Consider the following 13,428-nt stretch of genomic DNA (forward strand, 5'->3'; position numbering starts at 1 on the left):
CTATAATTAAAGTAAATGAGCAGGGTTCTCTGCATAGCTTAATACAGTGCCCACTTCAAAAAGGTGTACACAAAAAGTCAAGTATTATTGTTGCTTCTGACTTTACTGTTTCTATTTACTGTTTCTCCTTTGCCCTCGAGGTAGGCAGAATGCCACTCCCCACACACAAAGAAATGTACACCCTAATCCCTAGAACCTGTAACTATGTTACTCTACATGGCAAAAGGCACCTTGCAGATGTGATTAAAATTACAGACTTTGAGATGAGATAATCCTGGATTATCCAGATAAAGTCAATTTGATCACACAAGTCTTTACTCGCAGAGAACCTTCCCCAACTTCAGTCAGAGAGATGGGATGACCTGACTTGCTGTTCCTGTGCCTGAAGATGGAGGAAGGGGACCGGAGGCCGAAGAATGTGGGTATGTGGTGGGCTCTAGAAGCATCGAGCAGTCCTCAGATGACAGCCAGCAAGAAAATGGAGATCTTAGCCCTACAGCTGCAACAAAGTATATTCTACCAACAACCTGAAAGAGCAACCTGGATCCCTCAAAAAGGGAACCCAGTCCTGCTGAAACCTTGATGTCAGCCTGCTGAGAAACATGTCAGACTTCCGACATATGCTGATATGTACATGAACTTATATAGAACTTTAGAACTATAAGATAATAAATTTGTGTTCTCTGAGCTGCTTTAGTGTATGGTGGTTTGTTATGGTAGCAAAACTAATGTACCTTCTTCCTCCCATTTGAATAAAACGATCACGTTTTTATATAAATGTCCTTAAATCCTTCTTGAAACAAAAAGAAACAAATTGGCCAATGCATGTAGCCTACCCAGTAGGCTACCTAGCACACATTCATGATTTTCTGAAGCACCAGCTCTGCGCCAGGCACTGTCTTGCTCCAAGAGCTTCACTGCAGTATGCATCCATCAATATTCATTTTCTTCCTTTCTCCCTCAGATTTGACCAGAAACACACTGTCAGCCACACCTGAAAATAGAACATTTTGAAGAGCAAACTGGGAGAAACTTAAAGAGCTACATCATAGCTGTGAAGAGTAAAAACTTACAAGGGAAGAAGTACATAAATAACTTGCCCCAAATGACGCTCAGTTTCTTCATCTATAAAATGGTAACCTCATATATCTTTTGAAGCAATAAAAAATGAAAAGCTTTTGATAGTGTGTACAAACTAGAAGTGTGAAGAATGGCTCATAAGAATCTACTACACAGACAGTCCCAAAAACTAATGTGATGAAGAATTCCATATAAATTCAGCCTGGATATACTTTAGGGATTAATTTAAAATTCCAGAAAGCAGAAAATTTGACAAGAGGAAAAAAAAAGATAAATTCTAGAAAAATATATACAAAGGCCCATGACAGACCTGCAGAGGAATGCCACAGTACTACCACTAAAAAATAGTGCTTGTAGGGGTGCCTGGGTCGCTCAGTCAGTTAAGTGTCTGCCTTCAGCTCAGGTCATGATCCCAGGGTCCTGGGTTTGAGTCCCGCATCGGGCTCCCTGCTCAAGGGAGAGCCTGCTTCTCTCTCTCCCTCTGCTTGTGCTCTCTCTCAAATAAATAAATAAACAGCATCTCCAAGGATAATACCCAAGCTGGCTGCACTGAGAAATTCTGTAAGAATTAAAAGGGAGGTGACTACATGTGAATGATAGCAGAGGGAATCTAGCATCTTTTTGCCAGATGTCTTTTATTTTTAAGTGAAGAACAGCAGCTAGAATGTATTCTAAAACTTGAAAATAAACAAGGCTGATGAACCAAATGGGAAAGTTTCACATAGAAAGCAAAGCAAAGTTAGAAAGGGGGACAAGGGAGGCCAGTATCCGGCTGCAGCTTTTGTAGCGAAGGACACAGCCTCAGAGATCAGGATGAGCAAAGAATAACAAAATGGAGCAAGCACAGCTGGGCCAGAGTGAAAGGGAAAAACAGCTGAGCTGGCAAAATTAGGATCTGCTCAAAAACACCAGCAAAATTACTGGCTACTGCAAGAGGCAATGAGCTGGGAAGATAAAATGGGAGAGAGGAATCAGAGCTGCAGATAGAGGAGAAAATTCGTTTCATGGTGGAGCAGGAACAGAATGAGAACAAAAGGGACAAGTGCACCGAGGAAGAAGAGAGGGGCATTATTTGAGATGAGGAGGAGGCAGGTTCACCAGGAGAGATGAAGGGAAAAAAAGACAAGAACAACAGGACTATGGCCTCTATGATTCAACAGAAGTCTCGGTAGCAAAATACATATGAGGGGAGGCAAGCAGCAAACAAACTAGTTAGAAGAAAGAGAAAAGGAAAGGACTAGTCAAAGATCTTGGAAGACTACAAATAACATGCATAAAGCAACAATTTAAGTAGACCGGAATATACTGTCTAGGGCCGCCTGGGTGACGCAGTTAAGTAGCTGACTCTTGAGTTTGGCTGAGGTCATGATCTCAGGGTCCTAGGATCAAGCCCCGCATTGGGCTCCATGCTCAACGTGGAGTCTGGGTCAGATTCTTTCTCTCTCTGCCCCTCCCACTTGTGCTGTCTCTCTCTATAATAAATAAATAAAATAAAGATTTATCTATTTGACAAAGAGAGAGAGACACAGTGAGAGAGAGAACACAAGCAGGGGGGGTGGGAGAGGGAGAAGCAGGGTTCCCGCCGAGCAGGGAGCCCGATGCGGGGCTCGATCCCAGGAGCCTGGGATCATGACCTGAGCCGAAGGCAGAAGCTTAACTAATGGGCCACCCAGTCGCCCCAAATAAATAAAATCTTTTTAAAAAAGAATATACTATCTCAATTCTAGATGATGTTAAAAGGTATGCTTCAGACATGTTTTAGCTCTCTCACTGAATAAAACAAACACATGTAAAAACAGATAAAATGAAACAATATAGAGATGCAAAAGTTCCACAACTATGAAGAAAAGCAAGGGAAGGATTAATACAGAATTCAAGCTGGTGGAAGCCTGGGAAAGGAAGACATAGGTGATGGGGATCTGTGTTTCTTTAGCAAGGGTGTGTAATAATTCATAACTGTTCTTTAAAACTATTAAACTATACATACATAATATACACATATATATATGCTTTTTATATGCATATTTCATCATAAAATAAGTAGAATTTTTCTACCTTCGAATTTCTTAGTTTTTCCCTGTTTGTTTTTTGAAGATAATCTAACAAACTTGTTCATATGATTAAATAAAATCATTGGTGTTTCTGGCCTCAGGTTTTGCAACAACGAGCTTCACCTCAGACCTAGTGAATCAAAATCTCTGGGGTTTGGGCCACTGAATCTTTATTTTAAAAAAAGAAAAAAAACACCCTAGGTGATTCATAAGAACCTAAAGAAACTCTAGTTTGAGTCTCCCACAGGACAGGTCTTCCTTCTGTCACAGCTCTAAAGCTTTAGAGAATCTGATGCCATCTTTCCCAAGTCCTTTAAGATTTTGCCTCTATGTTGCATTTTCTTGACCTTTCAAGTCTCCCCTATTTTCATACACATACACACTCCACACCCTCTCACATTCCTGCCAGCCTGATCTTGTAGTCAACTCTTCACCTCTCTCTCACAGTCTTCAATAAAATGGCTCACACTATGGCTCTATTTTTAATTTTCTAAAATCACAAGTAGTATATGTGAGATTGACTGATCAAGCAGTAAACATGCACTTCCAATTACCTACCAGACATTTCCCGCACGCCCACCTGGCAAATCCTTATGCATCCTTCTAATTTCAGCTCAAGTATCACCTTCCAAATAAAGCCTTGCAGCACCTCCTCCAAGGATCCAGCTACTTATCTATTATAAATTTTATTTATTTTCTTATATAGCACTTGTCCTCTAAAGATTTTAAGAAAAATAAAAAAAAAAAATAAAAGCATGTGGGAGTGGGGTGAAGGGGAAACAAAGAATGAAGAAAGAGTGGAGGGGGTGAGTATGATGCAAGAGGGAGTAGTGGGGTTTGTTAATCTTAAAAGAATGGATGAACAAGAGTTGGTCAGGTGAAAAAGTTTTGACCTAACCTTCCTTTTTTTCTTTTTTTTTGGGGGGGGGCAAGGTAAGAGGGTCATTTCAATAGAATACAACTGGGTTTGAGCTTTTGTGTGCCTAGTTGAGTGGCACAGAAGAGAAGGGACGGTTAGTAATCAGGTTAAAATGGTAGGCAGTTGCCAAAATTTTAGGAGCAACAATTACAGGTTTATTACAATTTTTCTCTTTTCATATTTGATAATTATCTGGTTATGCTATTAGGCCAGGCTTGTTAAAAACCAATTTCCACTTTATATCTAGATTTAAATGACACATTTACCTAAATGATTTTTCAGGAACAAGACACTACCAATGAAAAATTTTAAAGCTACATTTTAACTGCATTTGGCCCCAGAGTTAAGAAAACAATTATTTCAACAGTATCATCATGCTCATGGGAAAAGTTTTTTAAAAAAATCTCTTCTATGAAGCTGGAACTCTGAAAAACAAAATGTGCATGGTACTTTCACATTTGTCCTCATTTTAACTCATCACTGAGAGAAAAGGAAAAGTTAAAAATGAGATAATATGATAATGATAAAATAATAAATAATAATAAAGATTATTATAAACTAGGGAAAGTGAGAAACAGGAAAGGTAGCAATTTCCTTCATTCTAAGACATATTTTTCATACTATGACTTTTGAAGACATCAGGATAGATATCACACTACTGATTTAATATCATCTTTTTTGTGGGGAGGGTCATATTAAGTGTACCTTACAACTGTGCATACATTTGGGATTAAGGAAACACGGTAAAGGATTTTGGCCAAAGTTGGTTAAAAAAGTGGCAGAATCGGGCTAAAAAATCCTACAGTCAAGTTATTAATGTATATTAACATGAACATAGTGGCCTGTTTGTCTATTCTTTCATTAATTTAACTAAATGTACAGGGCCTTCTACTAGGCTCTTCCTGAAATGCAAAGCTATACTAAACATCTTTTCTGCTCTCCAGAGGTATATAATCAGATACAGATGTCTACACAAGTATCTATAAAACAGTCTGGCATTAATATCAGAAAAATACAAAGTGTGAAACATCCAGATAAAGGAGTAGTAGTCACTGCCAGCCAGGATACCAGAAAACGCCTGACACATCAAAAGACCTTAATGTATGTTGACTCTGAAAGCATTATGGAAGACCTGGGTTAGACTTTGAAGGACTGATAGAATTTCCACAGAGAAGGCACGCCAAGCAGAGGGAGCAATAAGAACCAGGAAAAAGCACAGAAATCAGCCACTGGGCCTCACTGGCAGAAGGCAGGGAATAATGGGAAAGAAGGCTAGCAAACAAAACAGAGGCTAAAATAATGGAGTTCCTGGAAGGTCAAACTAAAGAATGTGAGCAGAGGAACAGTCTCCTAACAGCCAGGTTTCACGAAGATTAATGTGACAGTAAACTAGATTGGCTGGAGTGGGGAGAAAATACTGCTGTCAAGTATTCAGCCTGGGGGTTATTTTTGAAGAGGGCAAATTCCAAGAGCACAGAGCGCCAGCTTGCTACAATTTGTAGCTCCACTACTCCCAGAACAATACCCACAGTAGATGCTCAGTTAGTAAGTTGAAGGAAGGCAACCTACAAAGGATAATTTGCATCTTCACCACTGCTAAATGTCTACATTCACTCTTCTTTCTACCTCTCAAACACATTCATATCATAATTAACATAAATTCCCTCTCCAACTCGGGTTTACAGCCTAAATAAAACTTTTCTAATAGGCTTTGGACCCACTTCCTTCTCCTTCAAAACATGCCACAGCTTTTTTAAAAAAAGTACATACATTTGCTACTAAACATTTGCAAAACATTCCTCTACCCAAGGCATTACATAGAAAACCATCCAGACTCTGCACAGACACACATCAAAAAAACCTTGCTAAAAAGACATGTTTACAGCAGCAAGTTTTTTAGGCTGCAATCAACGTGCTTCTTGTGTTACTTATTGAATCTGCTACATCAGTAGTGCAACCACAAGCTGCTGCAGACGTTTCCAAAGTTCTGCAAAGGGCCCAAAGTTGTGCAAGAGTCCTCACTGAAATCAGACTCTGGTATATAAATAGTTGTAACACCTGAACAAGCCTTAGTTTTATTATTAGATTCAAAATAATGCCAAAATCACAGGTATTAAATATTTTACAATGAGTCTGTTTACTTATCTGTGAAATATACTCAGATGTTATTTCAAGTGAGAACAGCTGAATTTCTTTCTGCTTCCAATGTACATCGCGTCACCTGGAAATTGGTTGTTGCGACCCTCAATTGATATATCCAAGAAATCACAGTGCCCCCAACACACGCACAGGCACACTACACGCAAGCACACACCCAGAGCATTGAACGGCCTTGCATTACTACCAAATAACCCCAGTTTACACGTGGCAAAATCGACAGAACTTTTACGCTTTAATGACCTCGAAAGGGACTCCCCAGCTGCCAAGCGATGGGCCATGACTTATGCTGACTTGGGATCTGAGGGTGTTAAACACATTTTTTTTTAAAGGTTGCCTGCTCTCCTTCTCAGCTGGCTGTCTCCCACCAGGAGCACTTTGCCCAGCCCCTGACAGATGCGTGTAGGATGGAAAAGGTGGGACTGATCAGGAAATCCAAGACCCTCCTCCCATCACCTCCTGCTCTCTTCTGCCTGCCTTTTTCTTTCTCGAGGGCGTTGAAGAGACCCAAGGTGAGGGGCCCTGGCGAGGGGGTGCAATCATCTAAGTCAGGCCCTGACCGCCCTCGGCTTGGCCGCTCCTCCTGTCACACAGTTCCTAGATCTTAAGCCGCAAACGGCTGCCGCGACCCCCAGCTGCAGGGCTGTCCGGGGCGGGAGCCGCGGACAGGGCCTGGCCAGGCCGCGGCCGCTCGCAGTGCCCACGTCACCAGCTCCAGCACTGCGGAAATGGAGCGGGGCGGCCGGGAGGGAGGCGCCGGGCGGCGTTGGCGCCCGCGCCCCTGCCAGACGGCGTTTGGCCCTCAGCCCGGGCCCGGAGGCCGCCGACGCCCGCCTGGCCGCACCCCGGGCCCTCACCTGTGTCGCCGATGATGATGTACTTGAAGAGATAGGCGTACGCCATGGCCGCGGCCGCTCGGTGCCAGGGCACACGGCTCCTCCTCCTGCTACTGCTCCTCCTCCTCCGCGCCCCTCACCCCGGCGCCACTCGGCCTTGAAACGCCAGGCCCCGCCCGCCGCAGCCGTCGCCGTCAGCCGCCGGGAGTGAGGGGCCGAGAGGAAGCCGGACAAACTGACACCCGCAGGGCCAACAGAGACAGCTCCCAGCCGAGCTCAGTCGAACAATAACAGCCGCCGCGGTGCTCCGCCCCGCCTCCGCGTCGACCCGGAAGTGCTGCGGCCGTCGGCGCCGCGGAGGAAAGGGGAGGAGCCCCGCACGCCGGCCGGAGCCCCGCCCAGCCAGAGCCCCGCCCCGCCCCGCCGGAGCCCCGCCCAGCGCCGAGCCGGCAGCGCCCCGGCCGCGCCCCGTCCACCCCGAGCCGGGCTAGGCCCGGCGCCGGTCGTTCCGGCACGTTTCAGCGGGCGACGCCGGCGGCCGGGAGACGCTAGGGGAGGGGAGGGAAGTGGAACGTTCGGTTCCGTCGCGGCGACGCGCATGGGCGCCGAGTCTTTCCGCCTTGCAGTGGTGGTGTGGGGCACGTGTGGGAAGGCGGAGGTAGCGTTCGGTGCGGGGCCCCGCCCTGGGCTTATGAAAAGGTGTTTGAAAATGGTGGGTTGGAGGGCGGTGATATTTCCGTGTTTGGGGACCAGGGCTTGACAGGGAAAATGGAGTTATTTGTAAACTGCAAACCGTAAATCAGAGAATGTGAAGTAAATTATGGTATGCCCTATGGTGGAATATTACACGGCTCTTAAAAAAAAGCCTGACAGGCAAAAACAAGGCACAGAAATTGGTGCATACATACATGTTTATATGTATTACTTATCTAGAAGATATATAACAATTATGTTATGCTAAATAGTTATTGTAATTATACTATTATATGTTAAATATGTTCATATATTTGTAAATTATACTTTATTGTCATATAGATAATATATATATTTTTTACCATTTTATAAAAAAAAAAAATGACAGGGTTGCACCGAAATACCTGTGTGTGTGTAGTCAGCTGAAAGGAAACACAACTGGCACCAAGGGGAGGGTGGATGGGCATGGAGGAAAGATCTACTTTTCCCTGAATTTTTCATGTGCAGTTGGAACTTTTTTGCAAGTGTTCATGAATTACCCATTGAAAAAATATGTTTAAAGGAAAAACAAAGCAACTTTTTTGTTCATTCAACCAACATTTATTAAGTACATACTATGTTTCTGCATTGCTAGGCATTGCAACTGAAGGCAGACCCTGTTCCAAGGAGCACAGTTTTGGAAGAGGAGGTAGTAGAGTTCGTTTAAGTGTTAGGATAGGTTACCTAGAGAAGATGCTGTTTGAACCAGGCTTATGGTTGATGACTAAGAGTTTGTCGAAAGGACTAAGGTTTGGGAATGGGAAGTGAAGTTCAGGCAAAGGAGCAGAGTCTGCAAAGTTCATGGCTCCATTGATGGAGTTGCTTGAGGAAGCTCATTTACCAACCCATATCCTCTAATGTAGTAGAGGATGTGTACTGAGTAGCATCACTCCAGTCCTGAGATGCACAGGAGTTGTAATGATAGCTTGCTACCTGGCAGTATAATCGGATGAAAACAGCAAAGACTCGATGTTCAAGTCCTTTGAGCCTCATTTTCCTTATCTGGAAAATGTAGATAATAACTGCCTCACAAAGTCAATTTAGGATCAAATAAGATATCGTATGTGGAGACATTTTATAAATTATGAAAAATATATACTTAATCCATAACTCTTAGTACTAAATAATTATTTAAAATTACCTTGAGTTTGTATTTTATTTTTTTAAGATTTTATTTACTCGAGAGAGAGAGAGCACAAGCAGGGGAGGGGCAGAGGGAGAAGGAGACTCCCTGCTGAGCAGGAAGCCTGACATGGGGCTCCATTCCAGAACCCTGGGATCATGACCTGAGCCGAAGGTGGATGCTTAACCCACTGAGCCACCTAGGTGCCCCAAGAACTCATGTTTTAAAATCAGCTCCATTCCTGGCTTTATTTTATGTCTCTACCTTTATTTTCTTTCTATATTTAATTCATAATATTTTGCTATATTTTCTCTATGCCTATATGCTGTCTTAAATCCTCTTTGAAACAATACAGGGCATAAATAAAAACCACAAGCTTCATTTGAAACATTTGATTTAGCCCCCAAAATCCAAAAACAGTTTTCAAGAAAAATTCCTCAGGCAAAATGACAGAAATAAACCTCTTTTCCCCTAAGTGGTAGTGTACTTCCTGGGATTTTCCATTCAGTTTGATTCTCAGCTATTTCACTCCCTTGGGGATGAATTCTGATAACCTCATCTCTTAGTCTTACATCATATTTGGTCTGAAGGTCAAAACTGTGAAGTGTAAAGATTGTTAGACTACATTCTCTAAGGTCTCGTTGAAGTTCTCCACGACATTTTAAAATACAGTATTATATTGGAATTTTGCATTTACTGTTCCCAATCAAACTTCTCCTGTGCTTACATTTTCTCTGGTTTTGATTGCTCTCAGACTGTGGAAAGAAGCAGTGGGGTAGATGGGATGGGAGAGGGGTGGTTTGAAATAGTGGAATCCACAGGTTCTTACTTCAGTTTCTGTGGTTCCTTAGCTAGTCCTTGAATGCACGCTGAGGGCTCTGGGATCCTCCAGAAATAGTATGCAAAATGTTGTATGTGTTTGCATATATGTAATTTTATGGGGGAGATTCTTGTACGGGGCTGTGACCCAGAAATCATTAAGAACCACTGTGAAATGTTTTCTTTCAGCCATCTGTAAATGCCATGATGGAACTAACTTTCCAGGAAATAATCGGCTCAGTGTCAGTGTTAGAGAAAGAAAGAACTAGGTTCAGATCCTGACTTTAGTACTTACCAGTTGATAAATTGATGGATAAATCACCAAACACTCTAAACCTTAGTTGTCTCAGGAGATGACACAAAGTGTCTAGCACAATGTCAAGCTCATAGTAGACATTAAATAAACATTTAAATTATTTCCTCCTACCTTTCATCCTTTCCCTGTTCTCCACCTCCAACCTGTCATTAAGAATGATTAGGAGTTCCCATGAGCCCAAGAGAGACCCTGCCTTAAAGTAGACTATACTCTCTTTGTGCTAAGTCATGGGTAGCTTTGACCTGATAAAGTCCACAGGACAGGTAATGTGTCATTTTAGAGGACAGAATTTTGTTCTGGGAAATGAGAGTAGATTTTTACAGAGGGAGGGTCATTCAAGTTGGGTCTTAAAGGGCATCATCTTTCATAGTTATTGCTTTAATTGATTCTTTTCAGATGCTCCAACAGCCCTCCCCTTTGTTCTTTGCTCACCTTATCCACCTCATCTACCATTTATATTCTAGTTGGAGAACACACTTAATATTCCCTGTTTTCTTTTTTTAAAATTTTATTTATTTATTTGGCAGAACAAGAGAGCAGGAGAGCACAAACAGTGGAAGTGGCAGAAGGAGAGGGAGAAGCAGACCCCCCGCCGAGCAGGGAGCCAGACACGGGGCTCGATCTCAGGACCCCGGGATCATGACCCGAGCCAAAGGAAGTCACCCAACCAACTGAGCCACCCAGGCCCCCCGTCCCTATTTTATTTTCTATTTATGGCCTATTTCTGACCCCTTGTCAAAGCCAGGAATGACTATTCTCTGTCTTCCACTTCATTCTGCTTATCCTTCAAAAGTTTACTTGAAGAGTATAAATTTAATGATCACAAATTCATATCCTTAATCGATGTGTGTGTAGGTGTTTGAGGAAACTTTCTTTTATACATAGGCTATTCTTTTTACCAATGGACTGATCATTTGTAATAAAGGAGACCTACATAAGTGCACAGATGAAACAGTGAATATTAGAATAATAAGCTCATGTTATAAAATAGTAGATTAAAAAGTATAACTACATAAAATACTTTGAATTAATAATGAAAAAAAAAAACCTTAAAGTGAGCTAAAACCCAGGACAGTAGTCTTAATTAACTACTTTTTTTTTAAAGATTTTATTTATTTATTTGAGAGAGAGCGAGAGTGAGAGAGAGCACAAGTAGGGGGTGGGGTGAAGGAAGGAGAAACAGATCCCCACCACAGACTCCCCACCAAGCTGGGAGCCCAATGCAGGGCTTCATCCCAGGACCACAGGATCATGACCTGAGCTGAAGGCAGACGCTTGACCAACTGAGCCACCCAGGCACTCTAATCAACTACTTTTCTAACTCCTTTACATTTGCCTGGTGTTTTCAGCAGAGAAAGTGGTCTAGAGAAGGGCCTAATGTTGAATTCCAGGAGGCCTGAATTACAGTCTTCCCTGCTGCTAACTAGCTGATTTCGAGAAAATCCTCTTCAAACGTTTTGTCATCTGTTCAATAGAGATAATAATTCTGGTTGCTTACACAATAAAACTGCTGAGAGGTAGATGTGAGAGCACTCTGAAAAGCATGTCATTCCCAGGAGCAAGCATAGATGCGAAATTGCAGGTGAATGATTTTTTGCAAATGTATATAAGTAAATAAAAGACCAACTCCTACAGAACAGTGAAATATCAGCAGTATTTTATTATCTGCAATGTTAGTCTTTTTCGTCAGCAGAAACTACAGCGTGCAACTGCTTCAGACCCTACTCTCCATTTATCTCTAATGTGTTGTAAGTCTTGTGTTAACTGGTAGGCGTTCCTTGTTTTGGCAAATTTGGGGTTGGAATGAGAATGGGGATGCATGAGGCATTTATCTCACATTGGCTGAAGACAAAACCACTTCCTGTCCCATGAGTGCCTCAATTTCTTTTAATCTCTCTCCCTAAAGGTCTTCAAATTTTGATAAAGAGAAATCCATTTTCTCTCCATTTTTGAGGAAATGATAAGCAGGCTATGTCCCAGTGGGAGATGTAGACACAGAAAACCTTCTGTCACTGATGTCTTTTGAGTGAGAAGAGAACATAGAAAGTAAGTGGTACAGGGCATCATGAGATCACATTTCACCCCTCAGCTATACCCCCTCCCTCCAATGCACTCTTTATCTCTGCTTCGAACAATCTCACTGTCAGAATTTTAACATATAGACTGAAAGAGGGGAAAATGACCACCACAGAATCATTATTTCACTTGTAATCTGGAGAACACAGAAATATATTTTCCCACACTTTCTTATTTTTAAAAATAAAAATGATTCAAAAAACAAATATCTTCTTCAAAACTGAGATGCGATCTAAAGGCTCTCACATTTAATAACCTGCAGGGCTAATTTAGGTTTCTGCCAAGAATTACTGCTACACTTCTGTTCTTCTAAATTCTCAACTTGAGGGACACCTGGGTGGCTCAGTTGGTTATGTGCTGCCTTCAGCTCAGGTCATGATCCCAGGGTCCTGGAATCAAGTCCCTCGTCGGGCTCCCTGCTCAGCGGGGAATCTGCTTCTCTCCCTCTCCTTCTGCCCCTCCCCCTGCTTGTGTTCTCTCTCTCTCTCTCTCTAAAATAAATAAATAAATCTTTAAAAAAATTCTCAATTTGAAGAATCTAGGGATAAATTCTCAGGGACCTCTTCAAAGGGGGTGCCTGGTTGGCTCAGTTGGCTAAGCACCTGACTCTTGATTTCGGCTCAGGTCGTGATCTCAGGGTCATGCAATAGAGCCCTGCGTCAGGTTCCATGCTCAGCATGCAGGCTGCTTGAGATTCTCTCTTCCTCTTCCTCTGCCCCTCCTCCTGCTTGCGTGGGCTCTCTCTCAAAATAAATAAAATCTTAAAAAAAAAAAAAGAAGAACCTCTTCAGATAAACATGAAAAAGTACACTACAACTTTAAAACAGCAATAAACATTGATTCTCATACAATTTTTGTGCATTAGAAGTCAGAGAGCAGCTTAGCTGTGTGGTTCTGGCATGGGCTCTCTCATGGGGTTGCAGTTAATCTTTCAGCCAGGGCTGTAGTCCTCTGAAGGATTGACTGGGGCTTGAGAATCCACTTCCAAGCTGGCTCTCTCCCTGCTGGCTGTTGGTAGAGAGGTCTCAGCTCTTTCCTACATGGATTTCTCCGTAGGACTGCTTGAGTATCCTCATGACACAGCAGTGGATCACAAGGCTAGAACCTCAGTGTCTTTTATCACCTAGCCTCAGAAGTTGCATGCCATCACTTCTGCTGTATTCTTTTGGTCCCACAGATGCACTATGATAAAAATATAGGAAGGGACGACACGGGGCATTAACATCTAGAGGCAAGGACCCCTGAGAATTATCTTAGAAGTCACCCTAGAAGCATCACAACCTGAAGAGATCAAGAAGTGAAAACAGGAATCTAATAAA

The 13,428-nt window shown here is 42.5% G+C and overlaps 1 protein-coding gene across 1 annotated transcript in view; it reads right to left on the minus strand.

Annotated features, from left to right (window-relative positions):
- The window catches only part of RAB2A (RAB2A, member RAS oncogene family), an 89,786-nt gene extending 82,409 nt beyond the window's left edge, over positions 1–7,377 (minus strand). Inside the window, exon 1 of the mRNA XM_028108837.2 lies at positions 7,065–7,377. Within this exon, the coding sequence (XP_027964638.1) occupies positions 7,065–7,110 (46 nt within the window). The 5' untranslated portion in view covers positions 7,111–7,377. The remainder of the gene's footprint in view (positions 1–7,064) is intronic.
- Positions 7,378–13,428: the final 6,051 nt, after the last annotated feature.

The sequence above is a fragment of the Eumetopias jubatus genome, unplaced genomic scaffold (genome assembly GCF_037043125.1).
Source record: "Eumetopias jubatus isolate StellerSeaLion01/CBP00866 unplaced genomic scaffold, mEumJub1_p1.0 scaffold_4, whole genome shotgun sequence".
NCBI lineage: Eukaryota > Metazoa > Chordata > Mammalia > Carnivora > Otariidae > Eumetopias > Eumetopias jubatus.